The sequence below is a fragment of the Silene latifolia genome, chromosome 11, assembly GCF_048544455.1.
Source record: "Silene latifolia isolate original U9 population chromosome 11, ASM4854445v1, whole genome shotgun sequence".
NCBI lineage: Eukaryota > Viridiplantae > Streptophyta > Magnoliopsida > Caryophyllales > Caryophyllaceae > Silene > Silene latifolia.
Window position 1 is genome coordinate 204,686,687 of NC_133536.1, and position 23,990 is coordinate 204,710,676.

Here is a 23,990-nt window from a genome sequence, read left to right on the forward strand (position 1 = left end):
TAAAACTTATTAAAAATTTAAAATATGTAATTACACATTGTTGGAAACAAATATAGAAGGAAAATGATTTGTATGACATAATTTGTGATCGTTAAATGTTATCCAAGTGTCCTATTTTTTTTTTTTTTCTTTCGTTGACAATAACGTTGGACTGTATTAATATTTTCCTATAGATTTGAAGAGGCCAGAGTCGTGAGACTTGTGACGATGCAAAAAAAATTGTGAATAAAAACTAAAATATCAAATAAATTATTTACTATCAAGGTAGATTATTGAAATTGTATTTCTAACTTAAAGACATTTGCCAATTGAGGGAGAAGAAGCAAAGAGAGAAATAACAATGGGAATAATTCATTTAAAATTTAAATTAAGAAGGCAATATATATTAAAGCTATAAGCTTAATTCTTTGCTACTACTACTACAAGCACAATGTAAAAAGCAAAGGGAGGTGACATTTCCACACTCCTCTACTAATCATTTATAACTTATTTAAGAAGTTGCAAGTAAATCATGCATTGCATTGCATTGCATTGCATTGCATTGCATTGTTCTTTAATTTATTTGTTCATGCCGGTGGCGTCCTTCACGGCCTCAGCTGCTCCCTGTGCCTTGGCCTTCACCTGTGCACCAGCCTGCATCATATTACACCATCGACGGACAATGTCAGAAACAACTTAATAAAATTGCTGGTTATGCCAATTTATTGTTAAATCATTTTATACACGGGTTAATTTAAAGTCGTCTTGTGATTAAAATTAGTGACCCGACCCATTTACATTTTCTTATGAATATTATGATGTAATTTTTGTTTTGAGTTACGGTAGGCTGTTTTACAGGAGACTAACTCGAAATTTATAATGATTAACAGAACGAGGTTAGTTTTAAAGTCGTACCTCTTGGACTGATTCCTTAGCGGACTGCATCATGTCACCGGCCTTGTCTGCCATCTGGCCGGTCTTCTCCTGAAGGGAATTTGAGTGTTAATTTCAGCTGAACATACATCTTGGAGTATAATATTGCACAAAATTTATTATAATGACGATTTTAGACGTAAAACCATTTTGTAAATTTATTATGACGACGGTTTTACACAAAACTTACTAAAATTTAATCGGAAAAAAAAAGTAAGAGTAGAACGACAAAGGAAGTACCTTGGCTTCGCCTTTGGCCTGGCCGGCATTGTAGCTAGCGCTCTGGGAGTTGTTCATTTTGAGATGTTTTGTGTATAAAAGATATGAAAAAAGATGATTAATTTAGTTGATGATTCTTAAACTTAGAATATGATGATAATAGAGCAATTTAGAGGTTATATTTATAGTGTTAAGGGATGATCTATGAGCGTAACAAATGTCTTGCAATGCGTAAAAATATTAGGGCCATGCCTTCTTAATCGCAAGATATTGACGTATTCTCTCATATAATGCATTTGAAAGATTGTGAGCCATTCAATTGGTTCCATCTTTTTGAGTCCAATTTAAGACACTAATATTAGGGACGTCAATGGGGCGGGTGGATGCGGAGGATGGGTAATCTCCACCCGCATCAGTGAACTATAATGCGTATTATTCATACCCGCCCCACATTTGTGCGGGTGCAATTTTACGAACCCGCTTCCCCCCACGGTGACCCGTTATCTCGTCAAATTATTTTTCTCCTCATTAATTTTTAAAAAAAAATATTATTTTTGAATTTAAAATGTATCAGTCTCATATAACTTATACAAATACATCTGCACAAAGTTCCCTGAAATAATTTAGCATTCAATTAACACATACCCGCAACTACAAATACTTACAAAAGTGTCATTGGTCACGGGTTATGGGCAAGATAACAAAGTAGCAAATCAAAAAAAAAAAAAAAAAAAAAAAAAAAAAAAAAAAAAAAAAAAAAAGCATAAAGTGACATGCACTAGGTAAGTAATGAGATTTCTCTTTTGGATCAGTTTACTTTATTTTTTGAAGTTATTAAATTTTTTATTTGTTATAGTATAATTATCTTTGTTATAGGTGAGTCGGAGATGTGTAAGGTGGGTATATAAGGTATAAGTGGGCAGGGACATGCGGGGTGGTTGTGGGGCGGATCTCATTTGATACCCGCACACGCCTCACGACCCGCGACGTATGACACTTTTAATACGTACTCCCGCCTTATCACCCATCAAATTATTACCGGCATTCGTCCCAAATGGCGAGGATGTGGGGGGAGACCCGCCAAAACCCGCCTTACTGACATCTCTAAGTAACGTTTTTTTGATTTACCATGGCCAACGTTCTGCGGTCGACTACTATGTTTATTCTTTGGAAAATTATATGGTGTATTCCTAAGTCTTTGGGTTTATTTAATTGTACCTTCACCTTTCTAAAATTTATGTTGTACCTATAAATTTATATTTTCGTCTATACTGTGACTTTATTCATTTATCTATTAACTTATTTCGTTAGCTGATTTATCAAACCACTCAATATTTAAGTCAATTCCCCATAACACACTTATTTAACTATTATCCTACACAATTACTCATTAATCCACCAAATAATATATTAACCTAGCCAACAATCCATGAAATCTCGATTATTCTTCATGTTTTTATGGAAGGTGTTTAAATGTAATCTGTGTAAGTTAAAGGTGATTTGTCATAATTATCATATAGGAGGGTATCTGACGTTAATGAGTGAGAATGAAAGTTAAAGAAGGATTGTTGAGAGAGCGATGGAGTTAATAGAGAGTTGAATTGTTTACTATCCATTTAAATTTCTAAAATTGCATTATCCAAACCACAACTTACAATTATGCATGTCATAATTTTCTAAATCTGAATTTAAAATCTGTAAATTCTTCAATATCAGTAAAAACTCTAAAACCTTCTATCATGTGAACGTAACTAACACACATCTCTGTTCATTTTTTTTATCACTTGTGTTATACTCCCTTCATTCAACTCCACACTGTCATTATCTATTTTGTACACTATTCATAGTTAAACATTCAATTTCAATTTTCTCCCAATACATAAATGAAATTATATTCATGTGAGATCTTGTTTTATTCGTCGTTACGAGTACATTAAAAATATCTAACTTTTATATTTTTTGAAAATACGTAGCTAACGATATTTAGCGCGTAAAAAATGCGTTGGCAAACGTGAAAAAAGAAAGTGATAGTGTGGAGTTGAATGGAGGGAGTAACAAAGAACTAACAATGCAAATAATTCCTTTCAAAATAAAATTAAGAAGGCAATATAAATAAAAGCTTTAGGTTTTACTCCATTGAAGAGAAACCAAAGCTACAACATGATAATAAAGCTAAAAGAGTACAAACTTAATTCTTTGCAACTACTACTACAAGTATACAATGTAAAAAGCAAAAGGAGGTGACTTTCACACTCCTCTACTAAGCATTATAACTTATTTAAGAAGTTGCAAGGAAAGCATGCATTGCATTGCATGGTTCTTTCATTTATTTGCTTATGCCGGTGGCTTTCTTCGCGGCCTCAGTTGCTTCCCCTGCCTTGGTCGCCACCGCTGAACCAGCCTGCATCACATTACACCATCGACAGACAATGTCAGAAACAACTTGAGTTATCGTAAGCTGTTTTACAAAAGACTAACTCGAAACTAATACTGATCAAAAGAATGAGGTTCTAAAGTTGTACCCCTATGACGGATTCCTTAGCAGACTGCATCATGCTACCGGCCTTGTCGGCCATGTTGCTGGTCTTCTCCTGAAGAGGATTTGAGTGTTAATTTCAAATTTTCAGCTAAACATTTTAGAGTATAATTTTGCATCTAGATATGTGTTAGCACTTAGCATATAATATCTCTACCATGAAATGTTTGTAACATTATTAAATTAGGTGGTTATTCAAGCCCTGTTTGGCAAAATAGTAGAAGCAGATTTATGATAGCGGATAACGTTAGTAGAATACGGTTAGCAAATTTCAGTAAGAGGTTAGTTTGACTATCAAACAAATCAACAGAATTAGAAAATGGTGTTTGGTAATTAGCAGATTTTAGGATAATTAGAATGGTTTCATGAATAAAGTGAATATGGTAATGCAATATGCTCCTATTAACAGCATATTTAAAAACAGTAGATTCCGACCAATTTGCTATAAGAATACGCCGTTTACCAAACACATGAAAATGCTAGATTGCTTGGTCAAACTATTAATTAGGCAGGAATCTACTAATTTCGCTTAATATGATGTTTACCAAACAGGGAGTATTATTCTATTGAACATGCATATTTATAAAATATAAAACATACATGCCCAACATTGTAGCAATTTAGCATTACATATTTTATATTTACATTCAATCCTACGAAATAAACAAAAGAAAGTAAGAATAGAACGACAATGGATGTATGTACCTCGGTTTTGCCTTTGACTTCGCCGGCATTGAAGCTTGTCTTGTCCATTTTGAGATGTTTTGTGTATAAAAGATATGAAAATAGATGAATTAGTTAAGTTGATAATTCTCAAACTCAGAATATGATGATAATAGTGCAATTTAGAGCTTATATTTATAGTGTTAAGGGAATGATATATGGGCGTAATAAATGTATTGCAATGCTTAAAAATGTTAGGGCCAAGATATTGACGTATTCTGTCATATATACATTAGAAAGATTGTGAGCCATTCACTTTGGTACTATCTTTTAGGGCCCAACTTGAAACACTAACGTTTTCTTGATTTACTATGGCCGACGTCTTATGTTAGATATTTTTTGTGAAAAGAAAGATGAAATGTAATGCTTATCTGCTGAGCCAATTGAATCAAGCATTCTAACTAGGTTTTGGCCTTGTGATTGTTGGTAAGTCTAGGTATATAACCGTGTCGAGCCGATATCGAGATCGACTAAGTGTGAGATCGGGTTGTATAGTAAAAATCGAGCTCGAGCTATTGAAACCAGCGCTCGATCTCGTATAATTCTTCTCGACCTGGAGCCCAAACTCCAACATCTTTTTTCTCAGGGGTGTACTAACCGAGCCAACTAGCTCGAGCTCCAATTATACAACCCGAGTGACTACCCGACCTATTACCATCTTAACACACCCTTTTATAGATGAGATGTCTATCTTTGGGCTAATTTTGTCCTCATTTAAACCCAAAAGCACACGTCACTGTTATTAATGTGGTGGGCCATATCTCTTACAAACTTATAATAAGCTCGTTATTTTCTCGATGTGGGACAATTTAACGTCATAATCTCTTAGGATGTTACAAACACCCCCACATAAATAACACAACACCCGCGTTGTGTCTGGAACTCTGGAAGTTGACTGCAGCCAAACCCAGAATCCTTCGACCGATCCCCCGCTAGGTGGGTGACTTTGGTACTCGCTACCACAAGCCCACCACACTGTCCCATGGTTGCTCTGATATCATTTATAACAACCCGGCCCACTATCATCATATCACACCCTTCTTATAGATGAGATGTCGATCTTTAATTTGGGCCCATTTTTTTTCTCACTTAAGTCCAAAATATTATTACTAATGTGGTGAGTATAATCTCTTTTAAACATATCATAAGCTAAGCTTCTTAATTATTTTCTCAATGTAGGACAACTTAACCTTGTAATTTATTAGGGTGTCCATAAGTAAGTTTGATATTGACTCAAATTTGAGCACAAACTCGGGCTTGACTCTTGCCTCATCGGGTCTTAAAAACTGAACTTCGAGCTCACCGCATTATTATAGTTTCTGCATTTTTCAACAAATACATAGTTTTTACAAAGCAATATAATTATAAAATACTATAAAATTACTATAAAAACGAGCTCAAACAAGCTTTTGTTCAGCCCCTTGTTAAGCTCGTGATCGGTTCATATTCGGTCAAACTTGTCTTGAACTCATACTTAAGCCTAACCAACCCGAGCAAAACACGAGCTTTGACCAAACTGATTTTAAGGACTTGTCGAGAGAGCTCAACTCAACTGCTCTACTTCCCTCCAATAAAAAGGAGAGACTAGAAAAGCGTCCTGGTGTCCTTCCATGAAAAGTCAATTAGATTATTATTAAATTATACAGATAGAAACAAAACAATTTTAAGATTTAGTAGTTTAGCTTGTTAGTTTGAAATTCTCTTTGATAAATTATTTATATGAATGTTTTGTACAATTATTTTGGATGTTTGTTGTCTATTTGTGATTTTGTGTTGTGTATTTCAATTACTTACTTCTTATAATTAGTTGCTATTCAATTGACATCCCTAATTTTTGATTCATAAAACCCTAATTTTAATATTTTAATTAAAATTATAGACGTACTCCTAATTTGAGTTTTGTCTTTCCTTTCAGATTTATTAACAAATACAAAATTAATTTTAATTAGAATATATTTGTTGTTTATTACTCGTTTATTTGCTTCTAAAGCTCGTGTTGCTACTCCTGGTGGGCGGTAGCAACGACAAGTGTTGAAAGAGTACTCTCTTCTATGATATTTGTGAAGAACAAATTGAGAAATAGTGTTAGAATCACACTTGCTTGGTTGATGATGCCAATTTTTTTTTTATTTAATGGTTTTTTTCTTAGTTATATTTAATACTCCCTCCTATTCTCTATGTTCTTTTACATTACTTTTTGGGTAGAATTTAGTGGTGTGATGATATGTGGATGTAAATGAAAGTAAAAGAGAAAATGTGGGGTCATAACTTATTATAACCACAAAAGATAGACAATTAAGGAAAGTGGAAGATTTTTGTGAATTTGCTGTTTTAGAAAATGTGGAAGATCTTAAAGAATAGGAGCGAGTAGCATTTAAAATTCCCAATTACTGCACAAGGATGGTGCAAGAATGATCAAGATGAAGAAAAGCCCTACCCTAAGTCAAATGTTCTAAACGAGGTAGTGCATGTAATATTCTTAGATTGTCAAGTGACTGTTAAAGCATGAACCTGTGGTTTCTGATACTTCGATAGGAGAATTTTCGTAATTGAAATAAAATTTGAAAATATGATAACAAATGTTTGAACTTTTAAAAGCTTTCTTGTTTTCAAAAAGATGTCATTATATAAATTTGAAACTCAAAAGAAATTTATTTACAAGTTGATTCAAAGTGCAAATTTATTTTAATTCTAAAAATGGGTTTTTCCTTTTCTATTTATAGCAAAATTTAGAGTTCCCATAAAACTTTGTAAAGAACACTCTTTATATTGAAAGTGAAATTTTATTTTGACCCTACAAATCTAATTGTTCTCTATAGCATTTTTAAAAGAGATTATACCTTATGATTCTTGGATAATAGAGTAACGAAGTGTTTTAGGATCTTTCCTTAACACACTTCTTCTTCGATAAATCGCTTTCTCTTTTCTCATTTATTGCTAAGACTTTGAAGAACATTTATTGAGTAATCTTTGCAAATCATTTATGTATTTAAAGCTTTGTCTTTCAAATATTTGCAAAATCATTTTAAGTCTTAAAGTTTTCAAATATTTTCGAACGCTGTAAAATCTCCTTGTATGAGTTCGTTGCACTGTGACAATTTGAGTTTGTTCCATTATCTTGTGCTTAAGTCTTTATCGTGATCTGCATGTTCATTAATTGAACCACTGAAATTGAGAGACTTTGTAAACCAGATACAAGTTATAAACTCTTGAAGCGGAGTAGCTTTAAGTTTGAGTTGCAACCGGGGGTTAGCTGGCGAGTTATTTTCATTGTAAGCTAAGGAGTTTAGCAAGTTTAAGTAAATTCTAAGCAAACAATAAAGTAGCGGTTGGATGTAGGCCTCGGAGTAGAGGCTGAGCCAATTTTTTGAATATCGTCTTGTTTGGTCAATTACTTTTACGTTCATTTGCCTTTGCTTATTTCTTATTAATCTCGTTACCAATTATGAGTCACAGTCCTTCATACTGTGACATATATCAGCTGTACCTACTTGTGAACTTACTATTCATTAAGTTTCTCAAGTTTTGTACTTAAGAGTTCTTACTTGTTTTATTAGTTAATCAAGCTAAGTAGGAAATTTTTAAAGGCACACACCTAATTCACCCCACCGCTTCGTAGGTGTTCATCATTCTTAACTCTTCAATAACACGAGTATTCCACTTTTGAATCAGTGTTTAGTTAGTTACATATATAAAGAAAAATTTCTTTGTACAAGTTATTGATGAACATGTATTGAAGCGTTTTCAGAACATGAAATCTCATCGGATGACTTTAATTCTTTTGTATTTGTATTTTTTTTACGTGTTGTTTACTATGTAAGATGATGATGATTTAGTCATCTTGTTATATTGGTCATTTTTTTTTTCAATTGTGCACTCTCATTCTGAAATTCATAGGTCCGTCACTAGGTGGGTGAGTGGTTTACATTAAGTTTTGAGTGAAGGAGGAGAGAAATGAAAAAAAAATGGTAAATGAAAGAGTAAACTTTAATTTGTATATGAAAAAAGTAATGACTTATATAAGACTGGGTTTTACATTTTTCAAACCTCTTTGAATGATATATGTGCCACCTTGAATTGGTAACTACTATTATCTGTTAGAGTATAAACTCGATTTTGGATTTCAATCATCAGTTTAAACTTTTAGTTGAGATGGTTTATTGACATGATATTTGCAGAGTCGTGTGACTAAAAGGTCACGAGTTCAAATCTCACTACCCCCAATTTCTAAAGTGAATATTAAACACCAAGTATGCGGAGGTTTGAGGTTGCATGACTGCATCCACACTTCAAAATTGATCTTTTGATTCAGATGGTTTCTTAACATTATCATGGTAATAGTTTATCGTATCTCATTGCATGTCATATTGTCATAGTTAAGTATCTTGTTTTACATTTTTTTTGATACTTATTGTCACGACCTTTTGTTATCTTATTATCCTCAAATAGTCTTAAACATAAAACCGTGTTAAGTAAGAGTTACTCGATAAATATTCGGTGGAAGTGTACGAATTGACTTAAAAAACAAAACTACCTAGAAGAGATTTGGTCTAAAACATCTTTTTCAATTGTCGCATAAACACGAGATACTGCCGTGAATTTTTGCCTAAATGATGCAAATGACGTTTAAAATTTTTAAATGAACAAAGTTACAAAAGTCATGATTCACGGGTGACACAACAATCTCTTTCATTTGGACAAATTATCGCTAAATAACAGGAATTACCATTACATTCTATATTAAATAATTACATTAATTACACTAATTAATTCATAATTTCAAAGCTATATATGCGGGGGAAACCTAGCTAGTAGCAAAGGGTAGCACTCGATATCCCATATTTTGCAGAAAATGGTTAAAATTATCGATTTTTGCTACCCAAAATTCTTATGTATGAACTTAACATAAATATAAACAAACATTAGGAAAATTCGTTATCCCAAAATTTTGTTTTTAGGTTCGTCCCTGACTATATGGGAATCTTGGACGTATCTAAGGAGAAATGAAGACCATTAAATTATTAATAAAATCATTAGCCAAGGAATAAGAGAACAACTGTTAGTAGATATGAAGATGAAGTAATTAATGATAATCATAGTCAATTAAGAATGAAAAGGACAGTGATTATAAAATAATTGAGATTGTGTTTTTAATTAGATCTCGTAATGTTCCAGCAGTTTAATCACTATTACTTGTCAATTGTCAATGTCTTAATAGACACTTTGATGATGAGTTGGTCGATTTGATCTCGATTTCATGTAAACACGTACTATCTTACAAAATTTAATAATACTATATCAAATTATACATTCTGATTAGACTTATATATCTGTCTTAAATTTAAAATGTGTGAATAAATAAGTGAGACAGAAATAAAATACTCTGTAGGTAGTAAGGATAAATCTAAACACAGACCGACTGAAACATGCCGCTGGTAGAATTTGAACCTAGTTCCTATCATATGAAGATGAGCTCAACCCATATAGAGATGTCACTTGCGAGTATTCCACATCAACGTGACCTGCTTAAGGATGACACTTCAACTAGCCCAACGAAAATAAATGAGCAAATGAATAATAAAAGAAAAGAATTAACGAACAAATCGAACCAAACCGTCGTCACCATCACGAGGTTATGGGGTTTTACGTTGTAACCAGGGATTTCATAAACTAAATTAATGTTATTCTGAGTTTCAGGAATTATTAACTATTAAAGAACTGACGGTCCTTGAAGATTGTCATTAAGCCCCGCTTCTTTAGTAACTCCTTTGTTTTCGACTTTAGTTGGAGTGATATTCCCATTCTCGCTTCTTAAGATGGACTCGACGAATTTTGCCGAGCTCCCCAAATTCCAAAACCCCCACAATTAAGACTTTGGCTATGTTGTTTGTATTTGGTTCTTAATTGAAGTACTGTCCTAACACTTTGACACGGTTTTATTTTCTCAAAAAAAGAAAACGTTTCAAAACCAAAAATAAGTTTATATGAAAATAACAAATCTTCACTCTCTAGACATTCTTATTATCGACAATTGTATAATCTTATCCGACTCAAATTCAAACTGAGTCACATAAAAAAGGAGTGTTAGATCAATCAATCGAATGTAGAATACATAAATTAGACATGCAAGAGTGTTGAAGATGCATAGAGGGGAATTATGGATACACAGGTGACCCGCATATTCAATCAATTCATAAACATACATTCGGGACTATAAATGGCATCCCATTTCACTTCTTTCATCTACCTTTTTTTAACCATCGAGAATGAGATCCTTCATACGTATGACACTTGAATTTGTGTTCCTTCTTAAGGGATAGGGACCCACCCTAAAGATTGCCTAATCTTACCATTTGCACCTTGTTTTAGGCCCTAATTGGTGTATAACTCTTCCACGAAAGTGCCCAATCAATAATTTATGTTAATTTTTTAGTTAGTTGGTCGTGTAACTCTTATGTAAGATTGATATATACAGAGGGGCTAGCAAGGGCGCTCGTCTTCGTTGACTTTTAAAAAATTCAAAAATTTTAGTTAAATAATGTTTTCGATTTTTTTTTAGGTTCCTTTATAATATTACCCATATAAATTACAAATAATTAAAGTTTATAAAGTATTATTAGAACATTTTTCATCTTAAAACGATCCTATTTATGTAATTTTAGGTTTTAAGTTGTTTTGATAAGGAGTTTGTGAGATAAAATTGTCTTAAACGATAGGAAAGCTCAATTTAGTATATACATACATACGATAATATTAATAACACGAGTCTTTTCACATGAGTTTAAAAAAAATAGACATTCCTCTCTAATATATACCGTAAGATATTACGTTAGCTGGATAATTTTACTATGCCATAAAAATTTCTACACACTCAAAAGCTAAATAAAATAAGTCCCATACTCATATATTTAATACTGTAAAAGGCCTAAAATTTAAGACCTCATTATGAAAACCATTAACGGCCAAATCCCAGTTAGTATACATTTAGTGACGTATCTCGAAATAAAAAATAATACGGAGGGTAAGGATATGAGCTCTTAATTCTATTTAGCGTCGACGATCATTTATTTTATGAAATATATATGAAGCTAATTGCTAAATGTTCACAATTGGTCTTCCTTGTGACGGGTTACCATTTGTGGCGGATATTTTGTGAGATAAAATGGTAACAAAATGGGTTAGTGGAGAAAGGGGACCACATGAATAGTGTTACAGAGAGAGAAAAAGTGGGTACATTGTGAGGTAAAGTGGTATCCGTCACAAGCTTGTGACGGATATGTCATGTGTTCAATGAGAATTTGTGAAATGTTCAAAGGAGCTGAATATCCTCTAAATAGAACAATAAATGACCGGGACCGATGAAGTACTACAGAATGGAATAGATTATAATTATAATTGAATTCATCTAAATGACTCATAAACAAAAAATAGCGTTTTAGCACCGATGACATAAAACTTGTACACTACGAAAACCTGAAATATATACATGTGTATATTAAAAAAAGTGAAAGGCATTGACCTTTTTCTCCAGTTACTTTCATGCCTTCAATACACAATTTAAACTACATTTCAGATCATTCATTATTTCCTTTCATCGACTTCTTCTATATAACCATCAACTCTTCAACTTTTCTCATCAATTTTATTTTACAAAATATATATAAAAATTTATCAAAAATAATGGAGAAAACTAATAAGTGTTATATGTGGTTGAAAAACAAGCATATTCATAATACATGCACAAAACCAATGAAGAAATTCAACCATGAAACATACCTCTTATGGAAAAATCATCATCAAGAAGAAGTGGCTTTTGTCGACGAGGTCGCGGCTCGTGGGACTAACATAGAAGGTGGTTGTGGGTCTATATGGCCTCCTAGGTCATATGAATGTAGTTTTTGTAAGAGGGAGTTTAAATCAGCTCAAGCTCTTGGTGGTCATATGAATGTTCATAGAAGGGATAGGGCTTTGCTCAAACAAGTTACAATTAATAACCCTAATAAAATCAATAATAATAATACTAATAATAACAATAACAATAACAATAATATTAGTAATAAAAATAATTCAATATTTCCTTCTTCACAATTAAAAAATCTTAATAATCATTCTAAACACATTTCTAAGTCAATGCTTGCTAAGAAAAGTTTTGCATCACATATTTCTACTACTAATAAATCTTCAAAGTATTCTCAAAGCTCTCATAATTATCATGGTAGTGCTAAGAAAGTTGATCAACATGTAAGAGATGGGAATTTTCGCGGCGAAAGGGATGATGGGTACTTGAGTTATAAGAGGTCTAAGAAAAATGGTGAATATGTTGCATTATTGCCATCATTTCTTGGTGAGACGATCAAACGTTCTAAAGCTAGAAATGACGGTTTGCAAGTACCGGGGATTTTGGCTTTCAAAGCTAGTAATTCCATAGATGATTTGGATCTTGAGTTAAGGCTTGGTAATTCACCTCAAAATGTTTAGTAAGGAAGTTTGAGCATTCATTGATTTGAAGAGCTAACAATTTGTGCAAGGTCATCAAGAATCGAGTCGATAATTCGTTTAATTATGTAGAAACCTATTACCTAATTAATTAGTACATGATGTTGAAGATTTAGTTAGTTGTATGTTTATTGAGGAAGTTGTATTATTTAAAAGTTAATTAGCCAGGAGGTAGATTCAGTTGATTAAGTCAGTACAATGCATTATGCTTGTTATTTGGTAATGCAAAACTAGATTAATTAATTAGAGTTCAAAAGCTTATAATCGTTTGCTTTCCATTAAATTCCTCCATCTGAATCATTTGTTTACCTTTGATTAAAATATTTTTTTAATTATTCGCTTTTAATCTACACGTATCTTTAGTTGAGTGTAATCGCGGTATAAATAAACATGTTGGTCTGTCAAGTTAATTATAACCTCAATTTATTTAGTGATTAAAATACTTGATTGAAAGTCTTACTTGGTTAGCTCTAGATAATTACTCTAAATTAAACGAATCGTTTGCAAATATAAACGTAATAATCGTCTAACTAAACTAATATAAACGTTCATGAATAATTAAAATTTAATTTTTGTCTTATTGTGGTAAACAAAACAAATTAGTAGGCTGAGAAGAACATTCAGGTTTACCAAATTCCATGCAAATGCATGCATGTCTGAAGTACTACATAAATTGTTAATGATCTTCTCTTCAAAACTATCACTATATTTGACATTAATCCATTATCTTAGAAGTGACATGTCATATTGTCATGATAATGTCACTTCAACTACATGCATTGTGTATTATGGAAGTTGAGGTGCTCACTATCACACATCAACCCTAGCTAATCAATCACTAATTAATCAACCATATTTTAGTCTTTCACAATTTAATCATCATTATTATCATTAATCAAATAGCTCTTTGGTCTTTATTTTGTAATAACGGAATCTAAGAAAGTCGTATATATTTAACCTGTAATTAGTAGCGGAACGAGAGATATATAGCAGGTTAAATGATAACCTGGCCCTTTGAAGAAGGGAGCTATCTGTAGTTGTACTTATTGAATGACAAGTGGATAACAGTGTCATTGGATAATCATACTCCTTGCTATCCGGACCAAAGGTTACATTGAGTTTTTGGCACTATTCATGGTCATAGAGAATATTTGATATTATTCTTAATCTATAAGAGAAAATATAGTCATGTGAGATCTTGTTTGGTTTATCGTCATGAATGCTATAAGAATATCAAATTTTTATAATTTTTAATAATGTATAACTAAATATATTCCCGTTGCAAAACACGTCTCGACAAGTGTGATAAAGTCAATGTAACATTTGGTGTGGATGGGAGGGAGTATTACCCATAAAAAATCTTCCCAATACGAAAAGATAAACAGATGAAGAAGCTGAGACACCCTAAAATACAATAAGCTAACAAATGACCGTAATAGAGGGAATACTCCATACTAGTTATGTCATTAGCTATAATAATAACAAAGAGGTTGTTTCTCATGCAACTATTTTTGTTTAATCATACAAGGACAAATATACAACTTATTATCTAATTATTGCCCTTGTCTAAGGCACCCTTGTTGTGCCTTGTCCCTCATCTCTTTGCAATTCTACTTTTAGGTACATTGCCTACAAATTGGCTATGTCAATATTAAAAACATTGGGTAAGATAGAAAAATGTTACATGGTTTGGAAAGTCATTGAACAAGTTTATTGTCCATGAGAGCATGTGATTAGCTACTATTACTCTTAACTACCCTCTATGTTTGTAGATGTGTGATTGATACATTATTGTGAATTGGAATTTAGTGTCACATAGTTCATAGGCTGAAATTATATGGAAGTTGATCAAACTTTGTGAAATACAAGGGACTCTAGACTTCTACATTAATATCATCGGTTAAGGCCGATTACTCGTATATATTTGTAACCTTCACTTATAACGCCACTATATAATAGAGGAGTCAATGATTATAATGTCTAGATAAAAATAACTATATAATTTAGAGTAAACAAATATTTCACCGTATAATGAGCGAACTTATATTCCACTTGTTATTAAAACAAATAGAGGTCCTGTGCTTCTTAGAAAATTGAGGTCCCAAAAAAGAATGCACAAGTGCATTATATTTCTAAATCGAAGGCACAGTTCCCGCGCTCATGGCTGAATAGAGCCTTAGGCTCCGTTTGGCAAGACATTTCAGGTACCTGTTTTGACTAAAGTAGCTTTTTTGAGAAAAATTTCAGGTAGCTTATTTTTATGGAAGTGTTTGACAAGTAGCTTATTTGCCCAAATAAGCTACCTGAAATGAAATGCTACATAGAGTAGCATTTCACATTTCAGGTACCTGATTCTTGATAATATTACTTTTTTACCCTTTCAATTTATAATATATTAAATAATTATTATATCCTTTTACGTTATTTTACCAACATAAGTTACCTTTTCAGTTAGTTTGCCAAACGATTTTTTTATATAATCAGTCACCTTATCAGCTCCTAATTTTCAGTTACCTTATCAGCTATCTTTTCAGGTTCCAGGTAGCTTTTCAGTTTCCAGGTACCTTTTCAGGTTTCATCTATCTTTTCAGGTCGTTTTGCCAAACAGAGCCTTAGACGCCCCTACCGTTCAACACGAGATTACATAAAATCGAGCAAGTCAAAGTATGGAAGTCTTGTAGGTCTATAATTCAATATCAAACTTGTTATTGTTTTGCTAGTCCTCGTACAATTGGTTAAATTATGAGACTAAGATTAAAGTATTAATATTGTTAAAAAATAATGTGAAATGGTACAAAATTCAAAGTGACAATAAATTGTGGAATTGACAAAACGAAAAACACGGTAAACCTTAAAGATGTAAAACCTAGTACAAGAAGATTACAATAATATGCATGAAGTTGCATGAAATTGATAAGGATGGTTCATGCAGTAAACAACCTAATTTACCCAAATATTTTTCATTCTTTCTAAGGCATATTCATGAAACATGGCTTTAAACCATAAATAGACTTAATTATTTACATTTATTTATTCCTTTTTTACAGCATTAAATCTGAGAAATAAAGGAATGAAAAGTAGTCAAAAAAGGTATGAAATTTATGAGTTGATAAACTGTCAACCCTTTGTAAATTGGAAATGAAGCTGGCACTGATGTTGTAATGTTTGTGATATGAATTTTTACGTGTTTTCTCGTTTATCTAGGGGAATTTTGGCAGGAGTTGAAAAAACAAAATGGTGCAGGGGAGGGGGTCTTAATCTGTGGCGGATTTTGGATTTGCAGTTAAGGGGCGGAAATATTTTAGTGCAGGAATGACTAATGATATAAAAGAAACTACAATAAAAAATTAACTAAATGTCTTAAAAATTTGGGGCGGAATTTGGATTCGCAGTTAGGAGTCGAAAACACTTATGGGTGAACTAGAAATGTCACTTAAGAAACTTTATTCGATAATAACTTTAATTAATAACTTCGAAATTTTTATTGTCATACCGTCTTTATTAGTCTCTTTAATTCCAACAGTATTTTTTAACTTACATTTATCGCTAATATTCTTAAAGAACAACACTACTAATCAGATGATACTGAATTTCAATAACCATACTTATATAAAACATAACACTAATTAATTTCCAAGGACATATTATGCCAATACACTATTTTTATATGAGTATTGTTTATCTAATGTCATAACAAGAGTATTTCTCGGATAGTGATAGAGCGTCAGCGGGTGACGTCCAAATTAGGTGTCACCCTCTCACATGCATTTTTAATTGAAAGGGTGCCCACTCACCCCATGTGAGAGGGTGGCGCCCAAATTGAATGTCACCCGGTGACGCCCTTTTATTTTTCTTATCAATTATGCATGCATGCTTATGTACGTGTTCTTTAGATTCATTCATATATGAGACGGTTTCGTGACAAAAATTTACTTGTTTACATGCTAATTGATCTATTAAATCAACGCGTATGCATTATGCAATGTCGGTTGATCTTGCTTTAGACGGGTCATTTTGACCTGAATTAATAAGACGGAATTTTGTAACCATTTTACAGCCAAATATAATCACTATTGAAAAACAATTACCATAAGTTGTAACACTGATTGTATCATTGTGGTTACATTTAACCATAAAATAGTTACATGTCCCATCTAAATCTTCAGACGAAAAGTGACAGTTTGAAACAAGAATTCGCGTATGCAAATAATGCAATGAATACATGACATAATATACATCAACCTTTAATCTTTATTGTAAATAAAATGGTTACTTATTTGCACAATCTGACTTTTTTTAGCTGAAAATTTATCCCCTAAATTTGGCAAAGAAAAAGGGTAAATTGGTGTACAGAAGAGACAGTAAATTAGCACATGGGCAAAATTAAAAGGAGGTGCAATATTTTCAAAGGATAATTAAATATTAAGATTTCAGAAAAAGCAGAAGAATGAAGAGGTAATGTTGATATGTTTCTAATTTTGGGGTGCATTGAGAATTGGGAACTTGTTTAAAATGGTGTTTGTGTTTGGTTTTGGGCGTGGGCACTACATCACTTCACTTTGTTCTTTCAATGTCTTGTTTTGGGACACTGCACTTATCTGGCTAGGGCACTCTTATTAATTTCAAGTTGTATTTGGGTGCTCAACTAATGGTAGATTTGTGGGTGGTCTTTAATATTTTAAGGAGAACACCATTGCAACCAAAGAAAGATTTAAATTAGATGTGATTTATAGACTAACTGGGTCGAATTTGGGTTAGTCAACTTAGATTGGGTTAATTCTAAATGTAGAAGAATTCAAGTCAACTCAGAGTGTATTTAAGTTATTTTGGAATTATGGTCTGTATTGGCAATAAAAATTTGGGTCGAACCGTTTTCGGACGAGTCGGTTTAACTTTTAGGTCAGATTCGACTCTTTATCGGTGTGATTCGGTACAGCGCGTGAAAGTCTTTTGGGCTTGAAGAGTGAATCAGTTAGACAATGCCCGAGATATAGAGTCGATTGGATGAGATTTACGGAGCTAAAATGTATGTCATTAAACGAGCTATAAAATATATGTTGTTGAACTAGTGCGCGACAATAAAAGTAAAATGAAGGGAGTATCAAATTGTATCGCTCACTCATTAAAGGTAATCATGGGTCGCGCCCATGCGGCCTTGAGCCACACTAAGAACAAAAAAAGCAGCTCGTTATAAAGGCCGGGCCAAATGTGTGTCCGGCAAATTGTGAGCTCAAGTCCAACATAAACGGACTAGATTGGGATTTGAGCTCAAATTGGCTTTTTAGGCCCTAATATTTTCAGCTTATTAAATGAGATAAATACCAAAATAGTAATACCTTCAAGGCTTCAATACATGTTTATTGTTTAGTGTATAAAATTTATATATTCGATAAAAAAGATACGACGCACCGCATATAAACTGCTCGATAAATAAAGTTAAAGACAAATATAACAAATTAGGTAGTGTTTGACCAAGTTTATGTGAAACAACTTCTATTTCTTAGAAGGAGTTTTTTCATAAGCTCTTTTTTGAAAAAGTTGTGGTTATTTGGCTAACTTTTACAAAAATGCTCATTTCAGGAGTTAACCTATTCGATTTCAACCTCGGATAACGAGTATTAATACATTTTTCACGATTATCAAAGGTTTGACGAATGCCGGTTTGACGAATGCCGGTTTATGGCATACCGGCAACCCCAAATTTCTTCCGGTGCTACTCAAATTATGCGTGGCCGCTTTATCTGACCCGAGGAGCTTTCTTTGTGATTTCCGTAGAATTTTGTTCAGGGACCCTGAAGTCCCGAAAAACCGTGTATTATACACTTCAATTTGTGCCGTTCGGGAGGTCGTACCGGACCCTGCTTCTTTTTCTTACGGTTTTTCTATCATGCGTCCGAGGTCATTTTAGGAGTTGACCTATTCGATTTCAGCCTCGGATAACGAGTATTAATACATCTTTCACGATTATCCGAGGTTCGACGAATGCTGATTTATGACATACCAGCACCCCCAAATGTCTTCCGTTGCTACTAAAATTTTGCGTGGCCGCTTTATCTGACCCGAGAAACTTTCTTTGTGATTTCCGGAGAATTTTGTTCCGGGACCCTGAAGTCCCGAAAAACCGTGTATTATACACTTCAATTTGAGTCGTTCGGGAGGTCGTATCGGACCCTGTTTCTTTTTCTTAAGGTTTTTCTATCATGCGTCCGAGGTCATTTTAGGAGTTAACCTATTCGATTTCAACCTCGGATAACGAATATTAATACATTTTTCACGATTATTCGAGGTTCGACGAATGCTGGTTTATGGCATACCGGCACCCCCAATGGTCTTCCGTTGCTACTCAAATTTTGCGTGGCCGCGTTATCTGACCCAAGGAAGTTTCTGCGTGATTTTCGGAGAATTTTGTTCCGAGACCCTGGAATCCCGAAAAACCGTGTATTATACACTTCAATTTGAGCCGTTCGGGAGGTCGTACCGGACCCTGTTTCTTTTTCTTCCGGTTTTTCTATCACGCGTCCGAGGTCATTTCAGGAGTTAACCTATTCGATTTCAGCCTCGGATAACGAGTATTAATACATTTTTCACGATTATCCGAGGTTCGACGAATGCTGGTTTATGGCATACCGGCACCCCCAAATGTCTTCCGTTGCTACTCAAATTTTGTGTGGCCGCTTTATCTGACCCGAGGAACTTTCTGTGTTATTTTCGGATAATTTTATTCCGGGACCCCGGGACCCCGGAATCCCGAAAAACCGTGTATTATACACTTTAATTTGAGCCGTTCGGGAGGTCGTACCGGACAAAGTTTCTTTTTCTCTCGGTTTTTCTATCACGTGTCCGAGGTCATTTCAGGAGTTAACCTCTTCGATTTCAGCCTCGGATAACGAGTATTAATACATTTTTTACGATTATCCGAGGTTCGACGAATGCTGGTTTATGTCATACCGGCACCCCCAAATGTCTTCCGTTGCTACTCAAATTTTGCGTGGCCGCTTTATCTGACCCAAGAAACTTTCTTTGTGATTTCCGGAGAATTTTGTTCTGGGACCCTGAATCCCGAAAAACCGTGTATTATACACTTCAATTTGAGCCATTCGGGAGGTCGTACCGGACCCTGTTTCTTTTTCTTATGCTTTTTCTATCATGCGTCCGAGGTCATTTTAGGAGTTAACCTATTCGATTTCAGCCTCGGATAACGAGTATTAATACATTTTTCACAATTATTCGAGGTTCGACGAATGCTGGTTTATGGCTTACCGGCAGACCCAAATGTCTTCCGTTGCTACTCAAATTTTGTGTGGCCGCTTTATCTGACCCGAGGAACTTTCTGTGTTATTTCCGGAGAATTTTGTTCCGGGACCCCGGAATCCCGAAAAACCGTGTATTATACACTTCAATTTGAGCCGTTTGGGAGGTCGTACTGGACACAGTTTCTTTTTCTCCCGGTTTTTCTATCACGCGTCCGAGGTCATTTCAGGAGTTAACCTCTTCGATTTCAGCCTCGGATAACGAGTATTAATACATTTTTCACGATTATCCGAGGTTCGACGAATGATGGTTTATGGCATAACGGCACCCCAAATTGTCTTCCGTTGCTAATCTAATTTTGTGTGGCTGTTTTATCTGACTCGAGAAACTTTCGGTGCGATTTCCGGAGAATTTTGTTCCTGGACCCTGGAATCCCGAAAAACCGTTTATTATACACTTCAATTTGAGCCGTTCGGGAGGTCGTACCGGACCCTATTTGTTTTTCTCCCGGTTTCTCTATCACACACCCGAGGTCATTTCAGGAGTTAACCTATTCGATTTCAGCCTCGGATAACGAGTATTGATACATTTTTCACGATTATCCGAGGTTCGACAAATGCTGGTTTATTGCATATCGGCACTCCCAAATGTCTTCCGTTGCTACTCAAATTTTGCGGGGCCGCTTTTTCTGACCCGATAAACTTTCCGTGTGATTTCCGGAGAATTTTGTTCCGGGACCCTGGAATCCCGAAAAACCGTGTATTATACACTTCAATTTGAGCCGTTCGGGAGGTCCTACCGGACCCGGTTTATTTTTCTTCCGGGTTTTCAATCACGCATCTGAGGTCATTTCAGAAGTTAACCTATTCGATTTCAGCCTCGGATAACGAGTATTAATACATTTTTCACAATTATCCGAGGTTCAACGAATGGCGGTTTATGGCATACCGACACCCCCAAATGTCTTCCGTTTCTACACAAATTTTGCATGGCCGCTTTATCTTACCTGTGACACCCCTCGATGAGGCAACTAAATATAACTAGTAAATCGTGGCGGAAACACGAGATTTTTAAAACTTTTAAGACTTCTACCGAAGTCCAACGCGGGGTATCACCAACACGATAAATAAGTTTAGATAGTTAGCTTTAAGTTTACAATACCAGTCTATTTATTGGGGAAAAGATATCCCACGAATTAACATAGATTCGAAAAGTAGGTGAGTCTATTATGTGATAACTAAATAAGGTCCAAGGTAAGAACTCGCTAGCTCACACGGTCTTGCCCACTTAAGCTTCATCACCAACCTGTCATTCATAATAAATATGAAAGCCACAGTCAGTGGGGAGTAACTCAGGGTTCTCCCAGCCACAATATGTCAAAATACAAGTAATTAGGAATGTAATTAAACAAACAAGCATGAGGATAAATACTTACGGTGACGAGAGGATCATGATTAGTATACAAAATGCAATAAGAGTAGTTATGCATAAATGTGAGAAGAATAATTAGGTCCAACGGTCAAATATTGACTCAACTCAAATGTAAGACAAATTACAAAGTATAGACTCAAACAAGACAACCCTCTAGACTCCAACCTCTTGGTAGGACGACGATCATAATACGGTCCTAGTCTAAACCTGGCCAGACTCTCGGGATGGACGACACCCGATTCGACAAACGATACCAAATCGTATCCAAGACTCGAAATATGGTACACCTAACCGTGCCCGAAAGTCGAGTAACCTCAAGCGGAACCTTGTCACCTAACCGTGACCCCCGGTCCGAAAAAGGCGGAAGGAACAATAGCCCAACTCGGAAACAATGGCACTTAACCGTGACCCAATGTCCGAGGGCAAATAAATAGGGAAAGTCGAGTAGTCTCACAATGTAAAACGTCACACTCGGGTCACAAATACGAGTGGAAAAGATTGAACAAACATAACGTAAACAATTCATGTGAAACATGCATAAGTATGAAGGTATGAGAAACATCAGGTACTCTCTGCCGGTGTGGGCACCGGCTGCCGGCCCACCGGCAGAGGATTCATGCTAAGGTGAAAAATGTCAAAATTAGGTGAGGGTGTATTCTCTGCCGGGTGGCCGGCTGCCGGTCCACCGGCAGGGGATACAAGCTAAAGGAAAACAAGGTCAAAAACATGCAATGTGTATTCTCTGCCGGGTGGCCGGCTGCCGGTCCACCGGCAGAGGATCCAGGCTATAGTCAAATAACTTCAACATCTCACATTGTGTATTCTCTGCCGGTTGACCGGCTGCCGGCCCACCGGCAGGGGATACACCCTATTATAAAAGACACCAAAATCTCAAGTACGCGCTGCCGGTTGGGTAGGCCGGCTGCCGGCCCACCGGCAGGGGATTACAAAGGCTTAATCCTCCATTTTTATGAGTCAGAAATGCACAGACGCGCTGCCGGTTGAGTAGGCCGGCTGCCGGCCCACCGGCAGAGGATCTCTGTACGCGAGAATGCATCAAACACTCATCTAAAGTCTTCCAAATTCAACCATCTTTCATTTAATCATTTCATACTTCTCCAATATGATGAATACTCATAAAATTACCACTTTTAAGATGTAATTAACATATGGGGTTGTTCATTAATCATTAAAAAGAAGTTTAATCATGTAATTATGAGAGGATTCCTTTAAGACAATCTCATATTTCACCATATTAGAACAAGGCATGAAATTACTCATTAAACATGTGAGAATCATCATACAAGTCATTTACTCAACACCAAATCACCACAAGGCATGAAAGACACCAAATTTAACATTCATATGAGTTTAATACTACATAATTCACACAATTTTAACATAAAAGTCGAGTAACCCATCACCGTTACCTTTTTGCACTTCAATCTTCTAAAGACTCGTCAATGATGTAGCTATCCTCCTCCGGGTTGTCGAAGTTCTCCCCTAAACACAAAAACAAAGGTATTAAGTCAAGAATCCACATCCTTGTAAGATGAGAATTTCGAAATAGAGGAAAAGATGGCAACTTTCTTACTTAGAAAGAAGGGAAATGAGAAAAGGAAGAGAATGGCGCGAAAAGGAACGAGATTGGTGAAGAATTGAGTGAGATATGGTGATTTTAGGGTTAGTAAGGGAAGGTTCAAAATGGTGGTGGGGTGGTTGTTGGGAAATTTCAGAAATTACAAGTGAGGGAGATGAAGTTGTGAGGGTTTAGGTGAGGTTTTGTGTAGAGAAAAGAGGGGAAAAAGGCCCATGAGTCAAGTTAAGCCCAATAACTCAAAATGAGTCGGTATCCACTAGAATTTTCGTCCCAAGTCTACTATAACTCGAGTCGGAGAATAATATTATTAAAATCTACACTATTATTACCGTTACACGGCTACGACTATATTTTATGAAAATAAGCTTTAAATAATAATTATTTAATAAAAATTACTTAAAAGTTTATTTAAAAATATAAGGAAAGCGCGGGGTGTTACAATCATCCCACCTTTTAAAAAGTTTCGCCCTCGAAACTTGAAGTGAAAGGCATTACCTTAAGAAAACAAACTAGGGTACTTGACACGCATGGAAGCCTCCGGCTCCCAAGTCTCTTCTTCTACATCACCACACTTCCACAAAACCTTCACCAAGGGCACCACTTTACTCCTTAGCTTCTTCTCCTTCTTATCCAAGATACGAATCGGTCTCTCCTCGAAAGAAAGACTAGGCTCAAGCTCGGGAATTTCATTTTGCAACACATGACTAGGGTCGCTAATGTATTTCCTAAGTTGAGACACGTGGAAAACGTCATGAACTTTACCCAAACTCGGGGGCAAATCCAATCTATAAGCCACGGCACCGATCCTCTTGATCACTTCAT

The 23,990-nt window shown here is 34.9% G+C and overlaps 1 protein-coding gene and 2 long non-coding RNA genes across 3 annotated transcripts; 1 reads left to right on the forward strand and 2 right to left on the reverse strand.

The window, feature by feature from the left end:
* Nucleotides 1-330: 330 nt before the first annotated feature.
* On the reverse strand, nt 331-1,289 carry LOC141615371 (uncharacterized). Its single transcript, XR_012529822.1, has 3 exons — nt 1,153-1,289; nt 895-963; nt 331-633 (listed from the first exon to the last, which is right to left on the reverse strand). It is a non-coding gene; the product is annotated as an uncharacterized LOC141615371 (long non-coding RNA).
* A 1,905-nt stretch (nt 1,290-3,194) lies between these two features.
* LOC141615372 (uncharacterized) lies at nt 3,195-4,519 on the reverse strand. Its single transcript, XR_012529823.1, has 3 exons — nt 4,373-4,519; nt 3,654-3,722; nt 3,195-3,532 (listed from the first exon to the last, which is right to left on the reverse strand). It is a non-coding gene; the product is annotated as an uncharacterized LOC141615372 (long non-coding RNA).
* Nucleotides 4,520-12,139: 7,620 nt separating this feature from the next.
* On the forward strand, nt 12,140-12,868 carry LOC141614736 (uncharacterized). Its single transcript, XM_074433483.1, has 2 exons — nt 12,140-12,370; nt 12,518-12,868. The coding sequence occupies exons 1-2, from the start codon at nt 12,140-12,142 to the stop codon at nt 12,866-12,868; spliced, it is 582 nt and encodes a 193-aa protein (XP_074289584.1).
* The last annotated feature ends 11,122 nt before the right edge of the window (nt 12,869-23,990 follow it).

What these genes read in the sequence shown, in the direction of transcription:
- LOC141614736 (XM_074433483.1), top strand. Translation starts at nt 12,140, where the DNA reads ATGAAGAAATTCAACCATGAAACATACCTCTTATGGAAAAATCATCAT. An exon ending in ATAGGGCTTTGCTCAAACAA is followed by an intron (nt 12,371 to 12,517) that starts GTTACAATTAAT and finishes CACATTTCTAAG; the next exon opens with TCAATGCTTGCTAAGAAAAG.